This window comes from Quercus lobata, chromosome 1 (assembly GCF_001633185.2).
Source record: "Quercus lobata isolate SW786 chromosome 1, ValleyOak3.0 Primary Assembly, whole genome shotgun sequence".
NCBI lineage: Eukaryota > Viridiplantae > Streptophyta > Magnoliopsida > Fagales > Fagaceae > Quercus > Quercus lobata.
In genome coordinates, this window is record NC_044904.1 from 52666616 (window position 1) to 52683355 (window position 16740).

At 34.5% G+C, this 16740-nt stretch overlaps 1 protein-coding gene across 1 annotated transcript; it reads right to left on the minus strand.

The window, feature by feature from the left end:
• Nucleotides 1-11121: 11121 nt before the first annotated feature.
• LOC115955465 lies at nucleotides 11122-12850 on the minus strand. The gene is made up of 3 exons (XM_031073592.1): nucleotides 12238-12850; nucleotides 11967-12013; nucleotides 11122-11874 (listed from the first exon to the last, which is right to left on the minus strand). Exons 1-3 carry the CDS (start codon nucleotides 12848-12850, stop codon nucleotides 11122-11124), a joined length of 1413 nt encoding a protein of 470 aa, XP_030929452.1.
• Nucleotides 12851-16740: the final 3890 nt, after the last annotated feature.

Here is a 16740-nt window from a genome sequence, read left to right on the forward strand (position 1 = left end):
TTCTGAGCAAAGAAATAAGGTATACCAGGGATGAATTTTTCTTTCCAGTAGGATTATTGACAATCATTCCTACTTAAAACTTTTGAAATAAAAACATCTTTATATCATCTAAAGTCTGAAATTTGTGGACATCTTTAATTAATTAAAACATCTGAGGGTCTTTCTTTATATTGATTAGGATCTCCAACAAAATGTTTAGTTATGGTGAAAATTAAAGTATTAACTGCATCTTGTGAAGGCTGTCTGTCTGTCATTATAACACTTCCATTTGTTTCTCTTTTAACAGCTGTTAGTATTTCATTTCTATCATCATTATTTAAATAATGATCCCACCAGCCTTTCAATTGTCCAGTAAAACCAATGACAATTAAATGAGCTATTTGATGGTCCTGTTTTCCATGATTTTTATAAACATTAGTGAGCAAAGTCATTTCATGTAAAAGGTTTATTATTTCATATTCTGACATTCCATCAATATTCCATTCATAAATTAAATCTAGCGAGTAAGATGAATTGACATAAGTATGCCTTTCTTCAAATTATAGGTCAGGGGGAGTGGGTTTAGGATACCAATTCTTTTTAGGGTATAATTCTTCAATTCTTCCTTTTTTGCGGTCTTGAGATGAAGATGCTAAAGTTAATTTATTAATCTGTAATTTACCTGTAAATTGTGATTCTAAATTATCTATATCTGATAAATCTGTCAATTGATTGTCTTTTGATTCTTCATCCTCTGAAGAGTCAGTTCGTTCTATTGTATTTAGCGTTATAATATTCTTGTTTTTTAATGGCTCCATATCCTTTAATGATTCTAGTTTCATTAAGTCTAGCTTTTTATTTATTTCATTAAGTAAATTATCAGTTTTCTCTGTCATGGGCCTCTTTAAAGGTACTCTAAGGTGAGAAGGTATTTCATGAGGGATAAACAAAGGGGTATTAGATGCATTTTCTTTTTTTATTGAAGTGGAAGGGGGTGTTATTCTGTCCTCTATATCTTGAAGCTTTTGACCAATTGTTTTTAGATAGGTATTGGTGTAATTATTCTGTTGAATTATACTATCTAGGTTCTTATTATCATCATTTATGCTAGGTCTTTTGATAGGAGTAGCCAACACTTGGACTCCACTATTTTGATTCAATATTATTGATTCAAAGGGTGGATAAGTCTGATACACTTTCTCATGATTTTCTGTCTTTGTCCATGACAATATTTTTTCTATTACACTTATCTTTTTATTATGATAGTCCAAAAAGTATCAGATAATGAGAAAACTGACAGACATGTTAGTAATACTATTTGTCATAAATGCAAAAAATATGGACATACTAAAAAATAATGTGATAGACATAACAAAAATGTAAAACGTATAAGTAAATTAGAATTTGAGAAAGATATAATAAAGGAATTAATGGAAATATTTAATTTTAATTAAAAAGAAATAGATCAAATAAAGAAAGAGAAAGAATTAAAATCAACCAACCTAGTTAAGGTTAATAAAAGAATTAGGAAACAAAAAGACATAATAATGAAATTGATAGATAATTTACCTAATCAAGACAAAAAAGACTATTTAATAAAATTGAAAGATTCTATAGACATACCTTCAGAATGTCGAAAGAAAGAAAAAGCTAAAGATGAGAAAGAAAAGACAAAAATGAAACAAGATAGGATAGATATAAAACAAGTAACTCTACAGGATTTAATGACAGAAGCAAAAATGGTAAAACATTCCACAGAGATAAATGAGAAAAATATTGCAGAAATAATAAATTTGAAAGAACTTTCTAAATTAGTGACTGAACCCCCTCCATTAGAAAAAGACAATTTGGATAACGACAACAATAAACAGAATTTTTTGAGTTTAATTGATAGAGTAATTTTCCAAAAATGGCTTATAGAAATCACTCTAGTAATTAATAAAGAGTTTTCCTTGACAGAAATTACTTTGATAGACTCAGGCGCTGACATGAACTGTATACAAGAAGGATTAATACCTTTAAAGTATTATAAAAAGTCATCCAAGAAATTAACCCAAGCTAATGGAGAAAAGTTGATCATTAATTATAAAATACCTAGTGTTCACATATGTAATGACGAAGTTTGCTTTGAAACAGTTTTTGTTTTAATAAAAGACCTCTCTTCTAAAATTATTCTGGGAAATCCCTTTATGGCTTTACTTTACCACTTTTTAACAACAGAAGAAGGAATCAAAACTAACGTGTTAGGGAAAGACATACTTTTTAAATTTATCTTACCACCAATTCCGAAAGAAATCTATTCACTTAATACCATTCCCATAATAAAGGAAATTGATAAAGAAAGAATTGACAAAAAAAAAAAAAAAAAATAGACATCTGGAATCTTTAAAATTAGAAATAATATACAAAAGAATTGTTGATCAATTAACAGACCCTATACTGAATCATAAGATAATATTATTTAGACAACAGATTGAGATAGAAATTTGTTCCAATCTCCCTACTACTTTTTGGCATAGACACTAACATATAGTACAGTTACCTTATGAAAAAGATTTTAATGAAAGACAGATACCTACTAAAGCTAGACCAATACAAATGAATAATGAATTATTAGAACACTGTAAGAAAGAAATTGAAGATCTTTTAACTAAAGGATTAATCTGAAAAAGCAAGTCTCCCTGGAGTTGTGCTGCTTTTTATGTCAATAAACATGCAGAATTGGAACGAGAAGTTCCAAGATTAGTTATAAATTACAAACCTTTAAATACAGCTTTACAATGGATAAGATATCCCATCCCTAATAAAAAAGACTTACTTGATAGACTTCATGAAGCAACCATATTTTCCAAATTTGATATGAAAAGTGGATTTTGGCAGATACAGATAGATGAAAAAGACAGATACAAAACTGCTTTTACAGTTCCTTTCGGCCATTATGAATGGAATGTCATGCCTTTTGGCTTAAAAAAATGCATCTAGTGAATTCCAAAATATAATGAATGACATATTTACACCTTTAATAGATTTTTCAATTGTTTACATAGATGATGTTTTAATTTTTTCTAAACCGATTAATGATCATTGGAAGCATTTAGATATATTTGTCAAAGTAATTAAACATAACGGCTTAGTTGTCTCAGCCTCTAAAATAGGTTTATTTCAAGATAAAATTCGATTTTTAGGTCATAATATTCATAAAGGAACCCTAAGCCCTATTCACAGAGCTATTCAATTTGCAGATAAATTCCCAGATGAGATAAAAGATAAAAATCAAATACAAAGATTTCTTGGTAGCCTAAATTATGTTTCGGATTACTTTCAAGGACTAAGAAAGATATGCAGAACCTTGTATAAAAGGCTAGAAATGAATCCTCCTCCTTGGACAGACAGACATACTATGATAGTCAGACAGATTAAAAAATATGTTAAGTAACTCCCTTGTATTGTTATTCCTTCTCCCAATACTTTTAAAATTGTTGAAACAGATGCTTCTGACATAGGTTATGGTGGAATTTTAAAACAAGTAGCCAAAAGTGATACCAATGAACAGATTGTTAGATTCCATTCTGGCTCTTGGACAGCTACCCAGTAGAATTACAGGACCATGAAGAAAGAAATTTTATCTATTATCTTATGTGTTTCAAAATTTCAAAATGATCTCTTTAATCAAAAGTTTTTAATTTGAGTTGATTGTAAAAGTGCTAAAGAAGTTTTACAGAAAGATGTTCAAAATCTTGTTTCCAAACAGAGTTTTGCCCGATAGCAGGCTATTTTAAGTGTTTTTGACTTTGATATTGAATATATTAAAGGAGAAACTAATTCGATTCCTGATTTCTTAACCCATGAATTTCTACAGGGAAGATGAGTTCCCCTGCAGATAAGAGTAAATTCCCAAAACCCAAAACCAGATAGTCTTATGCTGCTCCTCCAATTCCTCCTCCCCCTAGTAGATTTCTCCCTTGTCCTTCTTTCACTTCGCCTACTTTCTCTTCAAATAGACCCTCAATAACTTGTAGTCCGAACCCCTTTCAACCACTTTCCCTAAGCCCTACTCCAACAACCAAACAGTCATATACTTTACCTTCAACCCCTTCAACCCCTCCCCTAAAAAAATTATTTAACATAGTTGCATCCATTTTTCCCCCTTTAGCCTCTCCCTCTAACCAACCAAAGTACAGATCCTCTACCTCTCAGGAAGCCCAAACCCCAAAAGAAGATCACAATATTGAACTCCCAAAAGATTCCTAGAATTTTATTTTATGGATTGAACAAAAATACCAACACATAATAGACACCCTCTCTTTAGTCAAACAACTTATACCCCCAGGATGGGAACATCCTAAGACAGAAACTTTAAAGACCCAGATATTTTATGAAATTATTTTGGTTAATATAGACTCAATATTAGTAACACATATGCCTTGTTCTCAAGACCCAAATAGAGTTGGCTATTCCAAGGTAGTCATAAAACAGATCCTCACCCCTTCCTAGTGGAAAGCACAACCCTGGATCACTAGTAACTTTTCTGTACTCTTTGAACCCCAGTTCTATAATTATTATGATTATATGGAAGCTTGGGATAGGTTCCTTTTATTCCAAAATAATATTTACAAGCATACTTGGTTTTTCCAGTTTGATATGTATAGAAAGAAAGACATGATGATACCAAGATGGTTCATTGACTGGTGGAATTCCTATGGTCCTGAAGTTATGATTCTTCGTCCTAATCTTTTAAAAGCCTATGGGACTTTCAAGAAAGAACCAAACATACCACATCTTAAGGATTTCCCACATCTTTTGTAGTTTTTTTTACAGGTTTCCAAATCTCCCATGGATCATTAGATAGGAGTATAGGATTGAAAAACATCCTCAGTATCCTTTTTCCATGCTCACTAGAAAGTTTAAATTAAAATGGTGGAATAAGTTTAATTTTGATCATATTTGCCAGGAATTACAAAAAAAAGACCTCTTCCTCCCAAACAAAAAGTTCTAATTTCCTTCTAGAAAAAAGCCAAGTTCAGTGCCAACTTGCCTCCGTTTCAAACAGAAGACAGCTTAAAAAGCAACTGCTTGAAGTTGCATCGCAAATATCAGACGATGAAGATGACACAGTAATGAAATCCTCCTCTCCAAACTACAGGACTCACCCAGAAGCATTCCAAGATTCTCAAGACCCCTATGACATGTGAAAGAAAAGACAAAAGACAAAATGACAGAATGCAGAAAGATCTAGAAAGATATTTTGACAGAATATTATTTGCACGCAGATTCTCACAGAAAGAAAATTGTTGTTCACGAGCATGCCTGGACAGATTCCTAGGCAAACTCCTGTTCATGAATAGTAAAACTTTTACTACATGTTTCCACCGACAGATTAACTTGAGTTAACTAACTCAAGTTACTTTTGAAGACAGATTAACTTGAGTTAACTAACTAAGGTTACTTTTGAAGACTTACCATGGTTTATTTCATCTATAAAAGGATAGTCTCTAAAGACAGAAGACAGGTCCTGTTTTGAGGTCAAGTTTTAAGGTCCATTTCCAAAGTCCAGTTTTAAGGTTCAATTCTCAGGTTCAAAGCTTAGGTCCAACATAGCTCACCCTCTCTCTCAGAAAGACTCTTGTAATCCTTCCTCCCTTGTAATCTTGTAACCCTTCCCTTCTAGACAGATATAATCTTGTAACCCTTTACAAATTTTACTTTGTAATCTTGTAACTCTTTAGATAGTCTTTTATTTTCAAAACTTGTATCAAAGACAATTTGTTTTCAAGTTTAATTAAAGACAGAAGTTTTATTCAAGTAAGATTTTACTAGTTTCTGTTTCCATATTCCATACTCTGTTTTTTAACTTATTTTGAATATAGTTATTTTTCTATTTTCTTCTTTATCATCTATTTTATCATTGTTTATGCTTCCATATTACTGCTGTGTTCTCTCCTGGGTAATTAATGGTATTAGAGCCATGGATGGTAGATGTATGAGTTTTATTTCTCTACAATTAAGAAGTTACTAGGAACATATATTACTACTTCAGCCACTACTTGCTCCTTGATAGCGATGGTCAGCCCGTTTTGTTAGCTGACGGACAGGCATTGTTTGGGTGGTCCCGCAATGGAGTTTCCCGTGGAGGTGGTCCCAATAGCAAGGATACCAGTGGTTAGTAATAGTTCCACCAGTAATCATTAATTGATTGGAAATAGAATAAATACGTTTATCAGTTCATCATCTATTTGCTTGTTCACACTTAGGCTAGGCACACACTAATTAGAAACATGGACTATGATGATATAGATTTTGATGAAGGTTATAGCATGAAAGATATAGATAATAATTGGTCAAAGAGTAATATGGATTATGAAACAGATTCTGACAGTGAAATTGATGATTATAATTATAATAGTAACACAAATAATTGGAGTACTTTAACAAGAGATAAAATCAACCGACAGACTAATAGACACAATAATAGTTTTTTGGATATAATTAATAAAAAAATTAGAATCTTTAGAAAATATTGATAGATCTGCTATATATACTAAAGTAGAAAAGAAAAGTGATAGTTTTTTGGACCTCTATGAAAGAATGAAAGCTTTAAATTCATCTTTGAAACAAGAAAGCAAATTTGAACCCCATCATAGATCATCTTTAACAAAAACTATGACAGATAATTGGTATATAAATAATAGTAGAAAAGATAAGATAGAAATAGGCTTACAGATATTAAAAGCAACTGACAGAAGAGTTGAAAAAAAACTAACCCAATTGAGGAAAGAACAACACGTATAGAAGATAAAGGAAAGAATCTCATAAAAGAAAGAAGTGCTGTAGAAAGTGCTATAGATATAATGAATGAAGACAAAGAAAGAGGCGTGATAAGGAAAGGCATAGTTAAAGAAATGTTAGAAAAAAAAATAGAAAGACAAAAGAGCCTAATAGAGACAAGTAAGGAAGAAAAAGTAAAAGAAGTGTTAAAGAAAGAAAAGAGTACTCTTCAAGAATCTCTACGTAGGAAGCTAGATGCAAAAGAAAAAGAAAGACTTGAATCAAGAGAAATAGTCAACAAAGGGAGGAAAAACAATAATAATGATAGTTTAAAAGAAAAGGCAAATAGTGATAGTGTAGTAAAAGTAAAAGTGGAAAAAGTGGAAGGAGTCAACAAAGAAGACAAGAAGTGTAATAGTTTAAAGAAAAAATTGATGAAAGACTAAAATCAATTGAAAGAGATATAATATATACCCAAACGAATAGCTTGACAGAATTAACTAAAAAGATGGAAATTTTAAATACACCTTTCGAGATAGACAAAAAAAGAGACATAGCAGTTTTAAATACTACTGAGTCATCAGATAATGAGAAAATTGACAGACATGTTAGTAATACTATTTTTCATAAATGCAAAAAATATGGACATACTAAAAAACAATGTGATAGACATAATAAAAATGTAAAACGTATAAGTAAATTAGAATTTGAGAAAGATATAATAAATGAATTAATGGAAATATTTAATGTTAATAAAAAAGAAATAGATCAAGTAAAGAAAGAGAAAGAATTAAAATCAACCAACCCACTTAAGATTAATAAAAGAACTAGGAAACAAAAAGACATAATAATGAAATTGATAGATAATTTACCTAATCAAGACAAAAAAGACTATTTAATAAAATTGAAAGATTCTATAGACATACCCATTGCTTGTATTAAGTGTAGAAAATATGGACACCATGTTACAGAATGTCGAAAGAAAGAAAAAGCTAAAGATAAGAAAGAAAAGACAAAAATGAAACAAGATAGGATAGATATAAAACAGGTAACTCTACAGGACTTAATGACAGAAGTAAAAATGGTAAAACAAGAAATAAAAGACATTAAAGAAGATAATTCCACAGAGATAAATGAGCAAAATATTGCAGAAATAATAAATTTAAATATAAAAGAATTACCTAAACCCATGATAGACCCCCCTTCATTAGAAAAATATATTTTCAATAATGACAATAATAAACAGAAATTTTTGAGTTTAATTGACAAGGTAATTTTTCAAAAATGGCATACAGAAATCACTTTTGTAATTAATAAAGAATCTTCATTGACAGACTCAAGTGCAGAAGCGAAAACTTTACAATTAATTAATCATAAATTGCCTCATATTTGTACAAACGATATATGTTTTGAAACTGTTAAAGACCTCTCTTCCAAAGTTGTCTTGATGTATCCCTTTTTAGAGACAGAAAAAGGAATTGCAACCAATGTACCTTTTATCTTATCCTTTATCCCAAAAGAAGTTTATTCACGTAATAATATCACTATTTTAAAAGATATTGATAAAGAAAGAATCTATAGAACTGAAAGAAGTTTGTCATCTTTAAAGACAGAAATATCACTTGATGACCCTTTGATAGATAATGACATAAAGAGACTCAGACAAGATAAAGAGACAGAGATTTGCTCTTACTCTCTCATTGCTTTTGTGCATAGGCACCTACAAATAGTCCAAACACTTTGTGAAAAAGAACTTAGTGGAAAAGGCGTAAAAGATGGAAACATGACTCCAAATTTTAGTCAATATGAATGGATTGACAGTTTGATAAAAGTATCCAACAAGATTATAATAAATAACATACTTACACCTTTTATAGTATCCTCAGATGTTCATATAACAGATATTTTAATAAAAGAAGCTCTGATAGATTCTATTTTGCTAATCATTAAAGAACATATTAATTGTGGTAATTTCTTGAAGGGATAATTACACATAACCCACCTATGGTTTGGGCGAAAATCACTTTGCCTACCTGTGGTTTGAAAAGTATCACTTAATCCACCTGAGGTGTGTTTCCGTCACTCTCCGTAACCCACCTCGGTCTCTGTCGTTACAAAAACACCTTTTAACCCTAAAACAGAACATAACGCAAATCAAAACACCCAAAACTCAAACACTTTTCTAGAGAGAGACCCGAGGTGCGATCAGCTTGTTCTTCGTGGTTTAGAGTGTCTGGAGAGGGAGAAAACACTTGTTTTGCATCATCGAAGCTAGGCAAGGTATGTGTGACTATTGTTCATCTGCATTTGGGTCTGTTCTTGATTTAGGGTTTCAGATTTTGTTCAAATGTGAACTTACTATGTGAAAGTCTAAATTTGTACTTCCCAGGAATCGTGTTATGTTGATATGTCTTCATCAAGTGGTAATTTCTCGGGTTCATGTGGACATATGTACAATTAGCAGACTTGTGTTTTGAGAACAAGTTTGAGTTTATACAATTTTAGGAGGAGGTTCTTGGGTTGTAGCCGTTATAAGGTTGGTCCTAAGTGTCCTTTCTTTGTTTGGATTGATAACCCAACCTGTCCTCATGGGAATGAAACTGCACCTTTGGCTCTAGAGAAAATGTCTAGGCTTCAGAGTGCTCTCCAACTTGCCAATGAGAGGGAAAGGACAGCTCTGGAAATGGCAGAAGAAGCTAGGCAAGTGGCAGAAAAGGCTCTTGAAGAGGAAGCCAAAGCGAAGGAGTGGGAGAGAAAGGCTCAAGCTGTCTGTGCAAAAGCTAAGGAAAAAGCCATGTTTGCTGAAGAGAAGCAAAGAATGTGGAAGCCTGCATGCATTTTGTCATGGGTCTTTTTTTGTTATTGTTATGTTTTTGTGTTTTGGCTCAATTGAGTTCTCTGGAGTGAAGAGACCTAGATTGTTGCCCTGAAGTAGTTAATTGGTTAGTAGAGATAGTTATGACAATGGTGTTAATGAATTTACGTTGTAATAGCACTAGCCTACTGATGTAATGTTTTGATGTGTCAATGAATGAAGAATTGGTCAATTATTGAGTATTTTGTGCATATCATAACAACCATTCAATGGAAGAAATATTGGTCATGCCACTAGTCTGTGGGCATATAATGAAAGAAGTATTGGTCAATTATCAATGACCTGTGCATACCATAACAACCATTCCACAATAAAAACTTCTATACACTATATTGGAAAAATATACTTGGACACAATCTGTAGTAGCAATAAATAAACTTCCATATAATTTGGTTGTGCATACCATAACAACCATTCCACAATAAAAACTTCTATACACTATATTGGAAAAATATACTTGGACACAATCTGTAGTAGCAATAAATAAACTTTCATATAATCTAGTTTTGACAAATATTGTTCCATACAAACTGTAATACCACAACTTCCATATAACAACCTGGAGTGTATTGTACCTTAATTACAAAAAAGCACATTCCAAGGCCAGGTACATATATATATATATATACACACACACACACACACACACATCTATACACATACATATAATTGATAATTACAAAAGGCCAACAGTAGTCTTCACAAAAAAACAAAAAGGCCCACATGTTCCCACTAGCTTTACTACCAATGCTGGCATGCGTACCCACTAGCTTCATTCATTTCTTGCCTTTACTATTTCCTCTTTCCACCCACTGAATTCATTTTTGGTGGCCTTTGTGTAGTAAGCTGTCCTCTAGTCCTCACACCACCAGTGCTCCTATTTGCATGTGAAGGCTACAAAATAAAAAATAGATCCACTTGTTAAAAAATATCCCAGTCTACACAACCATCCAGGAAAGAGAAAGAGGTTACTTAACTAAGTTACTTGTGAAGAACTTGGTAAGGTATCCCAAGTCTCCCTAGGTGTGTGAAACTCTAGTTGTGAGGAAGAGAACCATCCTACTCTCCTATGAGACGGCCTAGGTTGTTTCCTTGCTGCGAGGATGAAGGCTGAGTGGCAGACATCATGTTATAGGTCTGGGTAGGCTGCTAGGATGGTGGCTGGGGTGCAGGCTGAGGTGCAAGCACCCCTCCCCTTGCCTGCAACAAAACCCAGTTTCAATACAGTGTTTATTGTAAGTTTAAAAACAAGTTTTTTTTCTTTTTTGCCATTTAAATCCTAATTACTTCAGCTTTTTCTCTTTGAAGTCTCTGTCTCCTCTGCCATGGTGTCTCCCGAGTGATGCCAGCCTTGCACCCTCTTGAGTTATGCCATTCCTTTTTGCATTTCCCACGTCTTACAGGTCTGTTCAGCCTACTTGCTTTGTAAGGGTTCCTAGGCTCATCAGAAGCCCTCTTTCTTTGCTTGGATGGTCTGCTTGGTGGTTTGTATATGTGAGGTGCTAAGGGAGCAGTTGTCCAGTCTCAGCCCTTTCTGACTGGCCAAGCATGGGAGGAAGTACCTCCTTGCATATCTCCATGTAAGTTTCTTTGAAGTAGCATGGGTGGGTATAGTCTTCTGGTGTCTCAATGTTTGTATAAATGGCTGTTATGGCATGTTTGCAGGAAATACCATTTAAATCCCAAGACCTACAACTGTATGTCTTCTTCACCAAATCAACTACATGCCTCTCATACTGACTGCCTACCTCATAAAGGAAACTGCCAGCTGGGGTAGCACTAAATGGCTTACTTTCAACCTTCAATTTCTCCAACCTATTATGTATGCTTGGACACAACTTTCCAACATACTTCTGTATCCCTTCCCTTTTTGTGTAAAGCCTAGTCATAAGTCTAACCCTAATGCACTCCAACATTGCTAAGATAGGCTTGTCCCTAGACTTCAATATCATTGCATTAAAAGACTCACTCAAATTATTTACCAAACAATCTGTTAAGGCCCTAGGAGTGAAGTGTGACCTTGTCCACTGTGCAGGTGCAATGTTTGCAAGATACTCATATGCCTTTTCATCCAAATCCCTTATGTACTGCATGCATCTCTCAAACTCCCTTACTGTTGTGGCAGTAGCACACCTCCACAATGCATCCTTCAGCTCCAATCCCTTGTGATCAACTTTGAAATTGTTGTAGATGTGTTTCACACAGTATCTATGCTCCACAGTAGGGAATAGTGTCTCTATTGCAGGTATAAGCCCCTACAAATAAGCAAACAAACAAACAAAACAAGTTAGTTCAGCAAACAAAGTAAACTATTCAAGTGTAACTGAACAAAACAAAACTTGCATACCTTTTGCCTATCAGAAATGAAGACCAACTGAAGCTCCTTTGGCCTCCCTATATCATCAGCAAAAATTTCCAAAAACCATATCTAAGACTCCCTGGTTTCTTGTTCCACAACAGTCATGGCTACTGGAAAAATGTTGTCATTTGCATCCTTAGCAGTGACAGATAAGATTTGGCCACAGATTTGGCCACCAAATCTGTGCTTTATGTGACAACCATCTAAACCTATAAATGGCCTGCATCCACCTAAAAATCCTACCTTCTGAGCATTGAACCTAACATATATCCTCTTAAATTTTGGTTGGGAAGTCTCATCAGCCATTTCTGTCTGCAATATAACCCTATTCCCCTTGTCACAGTGGTTATCTTTTGTGCATAGTCCTTAAGGACACCATATTGCAGTTGCTCATCTCCATTTATCAAATCCTTTGCCTTTCTCTTTGACCTATACACTTGGTTTACACTTAGGTCAACAGATAAATTTTGCATTACATGGCTGTGTACACCACTCACCTCCCAATTTGGATTTTTGCTAAAATCCTCAATGAACCTCTTAGCAACATAAGCTGATGTTGCTTGGCTATTTTTAAAAGACTTGGGGCAAGTACAGTCATCAGTCAAGGTCTTAATTTGAAATGTTAGCTCTCCACTTATTTGAGATACATAACATCTCCACCCACACCCATTCTTGCAGTGAACTGATATCTTGGTCCTCTCATTAAGCTTGAATTTGATGTCAATAGGTTTTTTGATTGCATACTCCCTCAAAGTAGCTCTGAACACCTTTGCATTAGGGAACTTCATCTCCTTCAGTACAAAATTTCTCATGTCACTCTTAGCATTAAACTCTACTTGCTTAGGTACCTGCTCATCATCAGACCCATCCATGCTTACCAGGTCATCCACAAGGGCTGGCTCAGCCCACTCAGGGTTTGCATGGAATGCATTGCTTGATTCTGGGGTTGTGTGGGGTGCATTGCTTGATTCTAGGGCTGTATTAGGAGCAAAACCTTATGGAGCTGAGTTTTGAGCAGCAAATATATCATCACCAAAGTCATCCCCCTCTAGGCCTTCATTTAGCCAATCATCATCATCATCTCCTTCAACATTCTGTTCTTCATCTCTTGCATCAATCTCAGCATCCTCAACATCTTCTTCATCATCATTCTCATCATCTTCATCATAATCACTATCCAAATCTATTTCAACCCTTACTGCATCACCACCTAAACCACCTACATCACCACCTACACCATCTGCCACTCCCCCTCCATCACCACCTACACCACCATCTGCCACTCCCCCTCCATCATGATACTCAACTGCCAGTGGCTCCACATCTATGTCAGTATAGATTATGATTTTTTAAGCAGGCCATGCCCTATGAAGGGTAGTCATGTTTAGGACATCTGCATATGTTTCTATGTCTCTTAAATCATGCAGATCACCTTCAGGAAGTAAATACTTATATCAACTGTGTTCTTTAGAAGCACCAACTAGATGGCATAAATCCTGAATTTCAAAGCAACTCAACTTGCCAGGGTCAATCTCTATTAGTAAACGTACAGACTCACCCACATATTGTATGGTTGGCTCCTCCACAAAACATCCCCCAACATGAATTTCAATGTCAAATGCGAAGTCAACCATCTGCAATTAAAATAAGTAGTTTGTTTACACACTGACATGCAGAAAATGAAAAGAAGCCAAAAGAGACAACAACACACGGACAAAGGACCACATAAAGCACATGGAAAACCAGATTCCCAACAAATTCATAGGGACCACACTACCCACAGTTCACAAACAAGTGCAATCATTGACAAATAAACTTGATTCTTTCAGGTATATGCATTATATAAACAACCATAGTAGTACATTAGCAACATCCTAAGCGATTCTGCATATAAATAGCAAAATGCACATTTAACATACAAAATTTTTTTTAATGTGCAGATGAACAGCAAAACCTAACTACATGGGTGGGTAACGATAAAAAAAATCAAGAACCCAAATGCAGATGAACAGCAGTCACACATACCTTGCCTAGCTTCAATGATGCAAAACAAGTGTTTTCTCCTTCTCCAAACACTCCAAACCACAAAGAACAAGCCTGATTGCACCTTGGGTCTCTCTCTTGAAAAGTGTTTGAGTTTTGGGTGTTTTGATTCGCGTTATGTTCAGTTTTGGGGTTAAAAGGTGTTTTTGTAACGGCAGAGACCGAGGTGGGTTACGGAGAGTGACGGAAACACACCTTAGGTGGGTTAAGTGATACTTTTCAAACCACGGGTAGGCAAAGTGATTTTCGCCCAAACCACAAGTGGGTTATGTGTAATTATCCCTTTCTTGAATAAAGACAGATTTAATTTCTTAACAGACAGAGTTAATCATAAATCTCTGATAGATTTTCCCCAGATTATTATAGTAGTTAATGAAAGACTTTATGGAGAAGCTTTACTTCACATATTCTCACAAAATGAGATATATAGTAATACATACAAAACAAATAGAATCATAACAAATTTTATAAATTTTTTGGATTTTAGCCCCTCTAACATTGAAAGACTTCATCATGATTACTCTTATACCACTACTCGGCATGAGCACAAAGGTGTACAGGAAAAAGTTTGTTTTATTATATATATTTTTCATATAAAATACTTCAAAAGAATTTCACAGAAAAACATTGGCAAAAGAATTTTAAAAATAAATTTTAAAGAAGCTTTGCAAGAAAATATTTATTCCAGACATAATCCTTTTCCCAAAACCCAATTGCAGATTACTATGAATAATAAAAGATCCTCTCCGACAGACAAGGGCAAGGCACCAGCGGTGCAACCCAAAGGTATCCAAAAGCCTTCAGTAAAAATTTCGAATAGGCATGAAGGCGTCTCAATAGAGACAATATCCCTTCAGGATACGTTGCTAGCAGAGGCAATGTATTCATGTGGTGAAAAAAGTGTAATTTTACAAAAAGTGTTCTGCACTGACCTCATGTTTCAAGACGGAGAATTCATAGACCTTCCTCTTCATATTAAAATACTTCTTGATAATTTACAAGTAGCCTTCACCCTCAGATAGGAACCTTTATTCCAAAAGATCCTTAAGGCTTTGGAATTACATCTTGTTAGCACCAGTGCATTCATTGAAGCATCTGGTTATCAACTCCTTGGCAAGGAGGAAGGAGATTCAAGCTTCACAATGACAGAATCACAGTTTCCAAAAAGCTATCTGATAGGCCACAAACTGAATGACCCCTTGTGATAGAAATTAATTAATTAATTAATTAATAATGCAAATGCGTGGTAGCACAAACAAATCACCAATAAATTAAATATGCAGCGGAAAATAAATAACACAGTGATTTGTTTACGAATGGGGAAAACCTAACGGCAAAAACCCCACCGGGTGATTTTTAGGTCACCACTCCCGAAACTCCACTATTATCACAACAAGCGGTTACAAGTAAAGGAATCCAAGTAACTTACCAACCTATAGTTGAACCCTTACCCCAATACCCAATTGGACTTGCTCTGTAGTGACAGCTCCCCTTTCGATGCATGACTACCAAGTATGTGACTAACCAATCTGATGTACGGATCCTAATACGCGACTTACTCCTTTGCACGAATCCCAGTACGTGACTAACTCCATAGCAACCCTTTGATTGTTGTAGTTGATTTGCAACAGCTTCACATGGAAACACCAATAAGATCTTCAATGTTGGTGCAAGAGACTTTGCTTGGTTATAGAACCCAAAGACATACAAGAAATGCAGCAAGAACTCTTTCTTCTGTAGGAGGAGGCTTAGGGTTTCAAAAAAAAAACCTTATGAAGCTCTCTAGGGTTAGGTTTTTCTTTTTCCCACCTCTTTTAAATAGGAGCTTAATGGGCTCTCCTATTCCAAATAGGTTTACACAAACCTTGGGTTTTCCTAGTCCAATAAGGATTATACAAACCCATAAACAAATAGCCTTTTAGAATAAAAACATTCCTGGCTATAATCTGAAAACCCGTAAGCTCGATTGATCAGGGCATTTGTCAAGCTTTAATGAATCTCGACAGATTGAGCTTCTGTCAAGGAGGTATTGAGACCTGTAGATTGCACTTTTCTTGAACAGTTCTTGAGTAGTCTTCAGTCTTCAATTTAACCACTTATAATGATCATCTTGAACCTACTTAGATTTACCCAAATACAAGTAAAGTGCGTTTTGTCAAAGGATATGCCAATTACATAAAAATATGTCCCTAACACTATCTTATTGGAACAAGCTTTTCAAAGCTTCACCCTAAGATTCAGCAAAATATGAGACTTGCCATTAGAACTTTACTTCCTGAAATCCAACAGAAAATATTAACTCATAAAGCCCTAACAAGTTCTTATGACAGATGGATGTATCTTTTTAAAGTTTTAGTCTCTACAACATTTATCAGAACGGAAGATATGACAAACGACATATGGCTATCTCATAAAGCTACATGGTATGAAAGCTTTGGAGAAGCAAACAGAGTTTATGAAGGAACTTTTGACAAATACAATCCCTATCCGGGATTACTTATCAACACGGAGACAGAAGATCTAGCAATTTGTGATCCTTTATGGTTATCTGAAATGCTAGAAGCAAGGTTTATTAGCAAAATAATCATAACTTCTGGAATTCAGATTAGTTTATTTCCCAAAGTCATCCAAGAAGTAGCTGCACAGATTGGAGGACTTAATTATATGAAGATCACTATCTGGAGCACTCTTCCAACTTGGGATACTAGCTATTATATGG